At 36.4% G+C, this 10,245-nt stretch overlaps 1 protein-coding gene across 1 annotated transcript in view; it reads left to right on the forward strand.

Moving 5' to 3' along the window:
- Positions 1-8,789: 8,789 nt before the first annotated feature.
- GOPC (golgi associated PDZ and coiled-coil motif containing) overlaps positions 8,790-10,245 on the forward strand; it is a 22,405-nt gene continuing 20,949 nt past the window's right edge. Inside the window, exon 1 of the mRNA XM_009289186.1 lies at positions 8,790-8,951. Coding sequence (XP_009287461.1) covers positions 8,790-8,951 — 162 coding nt within the window. The remainder of the gene's footprint in view (positions 8,952-10,245) is intronic.

Consider the following 10,245-nt stretch of genomic DNA (forward strand, 5'->3'; position numbering starts at 1 on the left):
TCTGTGCCTCAGTCTCGAATGAGTTGAAGAGCAAAGGAGCACAGTTAGTAATTGTAATAGCATAATTATTGTGTATGTCTAAGTGCATGAACTAATTGTTTGATAAAAATGATACTGAGAATCCAGAGTGAGTGCTTTAGCAGTGAATAAAAAGTCTTATTTTGTGAAATATTTTTGTTACTGATCCTAGTATTAGGCCTCATATTTATAAAGGAGTTTTTATCTTTCAAATAGACCTTTAGAAGGTTATAGTATTGTCTTGAAGGTTGTTAATTTTAGGACCTCATGATTATTAGAGTCATAAACTTGAAATGAAAACTGCCATTTAAAATCTCCAAAAGATGGAGCTGCTTTGTTGAGAATGAGTGCACGTCTTTTTACGTGCACAAATGTCTAGTCAACAGCCTCTGTGTCAAAAAGAAGGATACAGTTACATATTTTGAAAGAAGTCACTAACATTAATATTGGAGTTTAGTATGTGATCAGTGGATTTACTTTTTTCTATAATGCAAGTTACTTTATTTCATATAACTTTTAAAATTGCAGTCATTTCTTAATAGCTCACAGTTATAACTTTATAGTGCTTGTACATTTTAATACAAAGGTTTCATCACATTCATAAAAGTGTCATTAGTCATCATTTACTTGGGTGCAAACACTTATTCAAGCCAGTAAGTTAAATTCATCTTCAGAAATATGCCTTTATTTGGATTAAAATAATACTTTGACTGAATGTGTCAGTGACTGTTAAAAGCTAGGACTTTACTCTTGCAGCTGTGTTTGCCTGCTGTTGTCTTACTGAATAAGTGATATTATTTCCTAAAGGAAAATCAAATTAATAATAAAAAACGATTAATATAATTCTGTTGTTTCTGGGTTCCATTTCCTTGACCAGAATTGTCGGCTCTTACTGTAATGTAGAATAAAGAAATGCAGTTCAGACTTCGATTTATCAACTTTATCAGCTTAATATGCATTCTCAGATAGATACAATTGCTTTTAAGAGGCACAGCTTGCTTGGTTTGGTGCTCCTGCACCACTTAGTCGGATGAAAGCTCCTGCTGTAGGACTTTGGTGCAAAAAATGTTTTGGCATCATTGGTGTATACCTACTGCTAGAGAAATGAGTCTAGGTAGAATATTGTATGAGGGATGTTTCTGAATAGTGAAAGAATTATTCCAGGAAGACGGTAGTTTCCAAAGAGGGAGTTATATGTTGCCAATTCAGGGGTAAGTTATTTTTAGAAGGAACCTGAAGGTAGGCAGATGCACAGTGGATGTATACAGATAAATTTACTTGTGCTTTAGGGTGGTGAAAGGTTGTAAACATATTACTGTGCTAATAACATTTGCAGTCCTAAATTAAACTAATTAAACGAAAGGGGAGGAGGATTTGTTTTCATATTTTTCCTGCTGGTCACAGTAGGACAGAGTTGAATTAAGTAGCTTACCAAAGAGGGAAAAAAGTGTCAGGTGATAGAAGCCACCGTCTTTTCTGAGATCATTTGTTCGTACTGAAGTGAAGCTGAAGAAGTGTATCTTGAGGGAGGACAGTAAGGGCCTCAGGCTGTTAGAACAAAAGGAGATGACAGCCATTTTAAAGGAGATTTTTTTGTGATGCTCTGTCTCTCGGAAAGCATTATAAATCAGCAGATTCAGGCTGGCAGTCAGTGTGTCAGATTTCAGTAAGATTTTTAATTGAGAGGAAGTTCATAGGATTTGTTTTTTCTATTTGACTGTCACTTGAGGTGAAAAAATTACATGATGCTGACTGTAAGGTTGTCTAAATGTCCATTTCAAAAAATAAAAGTTCTGTATAGTGCAATTTTGTAGACATAAAAGAAGTAGGTCAATGTGCCAGTGAAAACTGAGCTTGACTTGAACTCTGGCGCTTTGACTGCCGGTCTGATTCTGTAATTTTAAATGAACAAGCTAGAAAGGAATGTTTGGTAGAGCACACCCTGTGTCTTGGCAGTTGTGTTAAGCCAACGTACATGCTAAAGTTAAGGAAAACATTTAAGTATACGTCTAAGAAGTTAATCGCCTATGTAGTTTTATGCCCTTGATGAACTTGGAATCGGTTAGCAGGTTTAGAGGAACATGTTCCTATAAGGTGAATTCTTCTGTAAGTAACTTGTTACTGTATCAGCTAAAGCATGTGTAGTATTACGTAGGCAATCTGAAGATCCCTATTAAAAAAACAAAAACCAAAAAACCTAAACGTAGGTGGCTTTAGGTGCCTGGTGACTTTCCATATAGTGTGCGAGTCCATCTTATGGAGCATACTGTAGAATTGTAGTCCTGCTTTGTTGTTTAGCAGTACTTTTTAAACCAAGGTAGGACCATACACCTTCTTATGAGGGTCTGTTTAGATTCCCGCCCCCCCTTTCCTTTGCTTTGTACTGAGAAATGCAGCTGTTGAAGACCAAGATATTTCTTTACCTCATGACAGATGTGTCTATAAAACTGGGAGCATAATTGCAATAACTTCATAAGAAAAGTAGATTGTTTAATTTTTTCAAATGTCATAAAAATTTCCAGTATTTACTGAGATGTTATTTTACTAATTACACTTTTAAGTCTGAATACTTTTTCCTCTTTTGGAATAGAAATCTGTTGGTACTAGATAGAATGTGGCCTTTTGGAAAATCAATTGAATGAGATTTGATCCAGCTAATTTTATATCCTAAAATGTGAGCAGTTTTCAGATGTTTGGGAAGTGGAAGTACAGGTTTGCATAAATTTTCCAGTTGGCTTATAGACTTAAATTGTCATTAGTTTGATACATATAACTTCTCTCACAATAATTACACCCTTTTTAAAGGGGTCACCTATACTTAATTCATATTTTCCTGTATCAGAACCTCTGGAATTCTATACAAGTTTAACTAGCTTACTTTAGTTTCAGTCAGCATGTAGTAAAGTGTTTTCCTTTTCTCTGTCTCATTTGTTGGGAGTTGCCAAAGAGTAAGTGGTAGGTAACCAGTGTTTTAGTTTATATTTCTTAGTTTTATTTACTGAATTATGTTGCATAGCTAGTATGACTTTCAAAACAATGGCAATAATGGATTTGTATCATCTTAATAAACAACTAAAAACATGGGCAACGTGAAAAAAATGTCTGTGAGGCAGACAGAAATATGGCACTGGCAGCGAAGTGTACAAGCAGTGATTTTAAAAAAAAAAAAAAGTGATTTGTGCTTCCGTAAGTAGCTGCAAACAGAATGATACAGTCAAATACAAAGTAAAACAGTGGCAAGAAACAGTACGTAAAGCAAAGTGAAAACAATAATAGGTTGCTGCAGTAACAGGTATTTTAGTGATAGAGATGAAAAAGATCAGTGACTGGCATATAAATGTTGGTTGATGTATCCATTTCTGTAAATGGAAACCAAATTTTTAAGATGCTTTATGTGTATTATTATTACGTTACCGTTTAATCGTTGGGAGGAAAAGTGCAAATAATTACACATCCAAAATGGCACAGAAGATAAAAAAGTATGAATGTTGTTTTGCATCCTTTTAATTTGCTGACCAGTCTTCTAAATGTTTTGTCAGGCCTAGAATGAAATCTGAGAAATGGAGCAATTCATTTGTAGATGTCTTGTATCTGTACAGAATACAGATTTATGTTCTGTATGGGATGTATTAAAGGTGGACTAAATTAATTTATGATTCATTTGTTTGTTCAGTTTCATACACTGCATTTTTACCAAGGCTACCTACATAGCTACACTACTGTAGTGTTTACTTAGGGAGTCAGTAGTCATAAATTTTGTTGTTCATGTTCTTAGTAGCCACATGATAAATACCATTTTGCTAAATTTAAAGCTTTAACTAAAAACTTAAGTCATATATGTCCTTTTTGAGGTCACAATAATAGTGAAATAAAGGCTTTTAATTTCATTTAAAAATTTGTAAGTACAGTCTCTTAAAATAATTTCTTGAAACAGGCTAGTCATTTTCATCATTGACAAGTGGTAAGCATTCTTTGGTTGTGTTGAAATTGGTTTTTTTTAATCAACAAAAATTACGGTTCCCAAGTGTATCATTTATTCAGAAACTCACATTTTTTACAGTGCTGTCATATTGTTTAATTTTGCAAGTAGCACAGTGAGATTAATAGGGCTCTGATCTGTTTCATGGTTTCTCATTCAAACCAGTCCATTAAACTTAATAGGGTTGTGTAAGAAACGGCAGCAAATGCTGCTTAATAGGCAGGAAGAATCAAATAGTCAAGGCTGAGGAAGGGTAGAGTGTTCTTGTCTTTTGGAGAGCTGTAGTCGAAGTGGTGAAGTGACACTGGTGAGATAATGGAGACAATCCTTTCTTCCAGCAATTAGAGAAACATAGTACTTAAGAATTTCGGATACTTCACATCTAGGGGCTGATGCCGAAGTCAGTGGCATATTAGTATGTGGGCTGTGTGGTTCATAACTGTGCACAACAGGCTCGTTTTTTGTTGAACCAACACCACTTGCCTATCTAGTATCTGTGAGTACGTTTAGGCCTCAGGCTGTAGGAGCTACAGCTGTCACGTCCTGAAAAATTGTTTTCTATCCTGCAGTTGTATAATGTTATGAGAACACTTAGGAATGATGATTTCATTGTTTGTAAAACATAATTGGGTTTTTTTTAACCTACTTTTGCCTTTAAGCGGCATTTCTGTCTTTAAAAAAATGCCCCCAAAATGTAACATTAAGCAAATATGCTAGTGTCATATCTTGATTTTTGTATTGCTTTTTTGTGCATATACTGGAGCAGAAGCCACAGAGTAGTTGCAGCACTGTAGTGTGCTCTGTTGTGTTTCATGATCCTAGATCCTTCAGCCTTTAAATCAGAAGGTTAATAGTCCCGATCAGGAGTGAATGTTTAAATACATAAACACGTATGTCGGTAAACTCTCTGGACTCTAGCAAAAATTACATGAGGACACGCTGCTGAAGAAGTAAAAACACCTCATATACTTTATTTGTCTGAATTTTGGTTTGATCCCGTGGCAAGATTTATAGGGTCCTCTCTTGTAAAATTAGCTGTTAAAAATATATATATACACCAGAGGTGTTTCATTGGTAACAGAATCAATGGAGCTTGTGAAATCTCACTTCCTACTGATTTGTGGGGAATGATTTGTCCTAATGCAAACGTCGAGCACTTTCTTGAGTCACTAAGACCTTCCAATTCAGGCACCCCCAGTTCCCTCCCATGATCTGTGAGTTTCCACACCGCAGCATCCTTTGCCTTTTCATCTACCTATGGTTGTGGTTAGTTGGCTGGACAAGAGGCAGCAGCACAGTCAGTAGCTCAGAACTGCGCGTGTGGTGCCTAGCCACCGTGCTGGTTGCGCTGTTTGTCTCTGGGTGGATTAAACAAACTAGCTAAGGTCTGACTCTTCCCACTTTTCCCTCCGTGAGGGCACTAATCTGTCACTCTTTCCTACTGAGCAGCTGTTTTGCGCAAAACTTGTCTGTTTTAGGAACTTTAACCATATACACCTTTACCTCTCTAACGGATTTGTTTGAATCTCGAAAATGGATTCAATTCAAATCAGCAGGGAGGGCAGGTGAAATAGGGAGAAATGTACACATACAGATAGAATGATGGCACTAGACTGCCTTGTTTAGGAAACTAAAATAGAAATGATGAAATGTTATTAGTTTTTGTGGGGTTTTTTTATTGCTAGTCTGCTTGTGTTTGATGTTTCTTGAAGTCCTAGATGCTGGCATCTAGAGATGATATGGTGGGAAAAAAATCATCTTTCACTTAAAAAGACAGTTTTCAGACCTTTATGAGTTTAGAAGGCTTGGTATGAGAATGAATTAGGTGTACTCGAACGGCCTGAAATGAAAGGAAAATGAAAAAAATCATTAAAGAATATTTGCTACTTTAAAGGCATTTGATGAGTGCTTGGCTTACGACTTTTAGTCACTGGAGGCTGGTAATATGATGGATATTTTTGTATGTATCTAGCTTTCCTTTGCTGAAAAATCTGTGTTTTCTAATATGTCCATTATGCTTAGTCTTTTTTTGAGCTAGAAATTGATATACCAAAAAGTGCATCATTACAAGCCTCAGAAAGCATTAACTACGCTTTGATGTTGAGGGCATTCAGGTCTTCCTCTCATTTTTATTTGGTGTGGTGAATAATGCCACTGCCTTGTCCTAGGATTATTCAGGCCTATGAGCTATCTTTCCAACTCAGCTCAGCTCTATTTTGAGTCCTCATGTCTGGGCAATGGATAAATCTTAGATGTTTTTTCATATCTATTAGCTCAGATAAAACTCTTGTCTGTACGGCAGCAATTATTGGAATGATAGCTCAGAAAACAAAAAAGCTTTTCCCAAAGCTAAAAACATTGTCATTATTTTATCTGACGATGCCATCTCTCTGTTTGCCCCCCACCCCCCTGCAACTGGTTTCCCTTTCAGTAGTGAGAGGTAGATTGTTTCCTGTCAGCATGATATGTTAGTCACCATCATCCCACTTTCTGAAGTTTTCTCAGTCTGTGTGTGCTCCCTCTGATGCTTTAGATCTCAGAGGTCGCGATATTGCCATCTTCTAATGCCTCATTCAAGCAGTGATGGTTATCAAAAACGGTAACTTGTGGTTTTAGCATGCCATCTGTCTACTTCCTGTTGTACAGTTCTATACACAAATACCTCTGTATTTGTCCTTCTCTTTCATGTTACATTTATTCATCATTTCCTTTGTGTACTTACATTGTAAGTTGTTGAGGGCAAGGTCCACATTTTTATTCTTCGTTATGTACAAACTTAGCATAGGATCTTTGAGTATGGCTCTGAGATCCTACAGAAATAAACTATTTTTCTGTAGTTATTCTAACAATCACTTTTCTATGAAAAATGTACAGGTGGATGAATAAGTCATTTTTTATGAGTTCAGACCAACATGAAAAAAATGATTATATGATACAAAATAATCGGAAGAGACCTCAATGATGTTTGTTTTGTTTCTAAGGCTCAAACCCCTCTCCCTCCTAATGAAAAACACTGGTTAAGACTTCAAGAACTCTATGACTGTCAGTGCAATCAATCCCAGCATTTAAGCTGAAATTGATGATATTGACAGCTTAAAATAGATACTTAGCATAAGATCATTTATATCAAACACAACTTTTTGATAACTCATAACTGCTTGAACAGGAGATAAGAACTGTTGATTAAAAATAGAAGGACATTATGTCTGGACTGTTTTGTGTAGAGATTTTTTTTTTTAAATTTTTGCAATAGTATTTTTGAATGCTCTGCGGAATAAGTATTTGTCTGTTGCTTAATGCCATGATTTATTTTCTTTTATATCTTATGGGAAAAAAGAATAATTTATAAATTCTTGAGTTATTTCAATTGAAATTTTGTTTCAATTTTCATAGGTGCAAGATCTTTGTGAAATAGAAAGTACCTGGTAAATGGCAAAATGTGCCCAAAAGTTGAGTAAATATTTAGTTAGCCTTTCAAAACTATTCTTCTGGTATCATCTCTGCATTAGATTGTTTGGAAGATAAATATTGAGTTTTACTATTTGATTAATTTGACCAAAATTGGTAATTTACTTGAATTGTAGACTTTTATTTAGACTTAGAAGTAGCTGGATTATAGACCAATGGAGTCATAATCTGAAACAGTAGCTCTTTTTGAAATAGCACGTGCTTACTGGTACTTTGTAGAAGAAAAGGAAAAAACAGACTTGTGGGATTACCTTTCCTCCCCCCACCCCAGACAGATCAGATCAGTATTAAAGGTTGGTTTGGTTTTTTATTCAGAACAGCGAGGAGAAAAAAGGTAAGAAACCGAGGAGTATGTCTTGTGTAGTTGACAGTGTATGGATTGTAATTGGTACAGTAAATACAAAGAAATTAACAGTAATGTGTCTAATAATTATTGATGAATTGGAGAACATGCTTTTGAATGAGGTACTTCAGAAAAATAAGTGATTCTGTCAGTAATGCTGTTCACTTTTTCTTGGTCTTTTCCCTAGTGTCTCATTTACGTAATTTCTCAGTTAGCAGCCAGTATTGAACTGAAACATTTCTCAGAACACTTCAGGAAAAGTTAGTGATTGCTGTCTCCAGACAAGAGAGGTGGGAAGAGTGGAGCATTGAAACGAACGGTCTGACTTCCTTTAGTAAAAAAGAAGCTTGGTTATTTTCCGGTTGATTTCAGTAAGCTTTGGCTTCCATTGTAAGGCCCAGACCAGGCACTTCCCATTGCCATTGGCACCGAATTCCAGTTATGGATCTTGGTCTGAGAAAAGTATCCAAGACTTCAGTGAGTCAGAGACAAATGAGCATATCTCAAAAGGCATTGACCTTGCCAGCAGGTGTCAGAATAAAAGGAAAAAAGAGCTGTGCAAATTCCGTCTCTCTCGTATCCTGTCTGCTTGATTCTACAGTTCTCTCTCTATCTGTGCTATAGGGCTAGATGTGGGTTTTCATGATTAAATCATACTTCTGTGAGCCACAGTCCAGTCCTGCTATTAACTGTGTGTTGCCTGGGGCAGAGACTCACAAATAAGTTAGCAGAGAGAAACTAAGGTGTTACCTTGCAGTGTGATACTTGCTAATGCGTGATAATTGCTAATCTGCACAGTTGTATATACTGCCTGAAATACAGAAGAGTTCGTCTTCTGGCTGAATCAGCAAGTTACTGTTAAAGGATGTTATAAAAGTAAACATACTACCTTCTCTTCAACCTCTGCCCCTTATTGTTCCCCAATGAAAGTTTCTGTTCTCTATTTCTTTGGTGGCTCTTCCTAGGAAATCTCCCCTAACCATGAAGCTCAGTGGTCTCCTGTGGCTGGGTGTTCGTTACTCTGCCCCAACTGGCTTCTCCACAATTCTAGAAGAGTCACAGGTGACCTTCAAAATATATGACATCTCTCGCCCAACAGTCTTTTTGGAAAGTACATCCAAAAAGCTACCAATTAAAGGATTGGTACAGTTGCTTGTGCAACGTTAATTTATCCTCATTGTGCTTATGCAAATTGAAACATTGTAATTACATGATCTGGCGCCATCTTTTTCTGTAGAACCCCTGCCTCATGCAGTGAATGGTGCTCTCAGAAGGCATGATAGCTCTTGTTTGTGCTCGTCATTTTCTCTGCTGTCTCTGCCTCCTCTCTGTTTTTTACTGAGTAGCTTCCAAAACTGAATGTAGAGCTGTTGAATTTCCACTGGTCTTTCCATATGATTCCTTTATAACAAAGTGAGGGAATGTGAATAAAAAGCACAGTAATATATGAGAGTAATATAAAGGAGAATTAAGTGAGCTGGCCAAGCTGAGAAGGGCAGAACTTCTGTGAAGTAATGTAAAGATTTGTCAGTCTTCATAGAAGTAGATCACAAGATTTGAAACCAGCTTATTGTGTTTGCTTTTCGGTGTGACCCTTGTCACAGCATCTGTTCCTGGGTATAGGTTTTTGACTTTTCATAATGTGTAAATAGATTACTTTCATGATGTGTGCTCATACCATTTCTCATTTTGTTCTCTTTATTAAAACAGCAGGATATGAATTTAAATCCTAGGTCATATGCAGAGTACTATTTTTTTTTTTTTTTTAATAAAATTTTTTTTTTTTTTTTTTTTTTTTTTTTTTTTTTTTTTTTGCATGTTATAGAACAAGATTTGTTATTAGTATAATTATGTCCTGCAGTATTGTAATGCTCTTCCTTTGCTTAAACACCTGAACAAGCCCACTCACCTAAAGCCAGCCTAAACCACCAGTTTCTTGATTTTTACTCTGAGGCTGATGGAATATTCATCACTGTATTAAACACAGCAGGGAAAGAAGCTGCTGCTTTATGTATTCTATAATGCCATTCTCTACTAGGTTAGGCTGGACAATATTAAACTGGTGTAATTTATCTGTTCTGCCACTTTCTGCTTCTCCAGGCATTTCGAATCAGAATGGATGAGTGTGTGTGTGTGTGTGTGTGTGTATAAAAAAAGTAATAAAAGCTAGTATGTTAGCTGTTAGTACCTGTTTGAAAGGAGGAAGACATTAGTGGTCTTTTTTAAAAGTAGAAGTAATATCATTATACATTATTGTCCTGGTTTCAGCTTAGATAGAGCTAATTTTCTTCCTAGTAGCTGGCCCAACCTGGCACAGGGCTACTCCATACCATGTGACGTCATGCTCAGTATATAAACTGGGGGCCTGGGGGCAGTGGCCGCTGCTTGGGAACTGGCTGGGCACTGGGCAGCGGGGGGGGAGGAATTGCATTGTGCA

Source organism: Aptenodytes forsteri, unplaced genomic scaffold (genome assembly GCF_000699145.1).
Source record: "Aptenodytes forsteri isolate BGI_AS27 unplaced genomic scaffold, ASM69914v1 Scaffold217, whole genome shotgun sequence".
NCBI classification, from domain to species: domain Eukaryota; kingdom Metazoa; phylum Chordata; class Aves; order Sphenisciformes; family Spheniscidae; genus Aptenodytes; species Aptenodytes forsteri.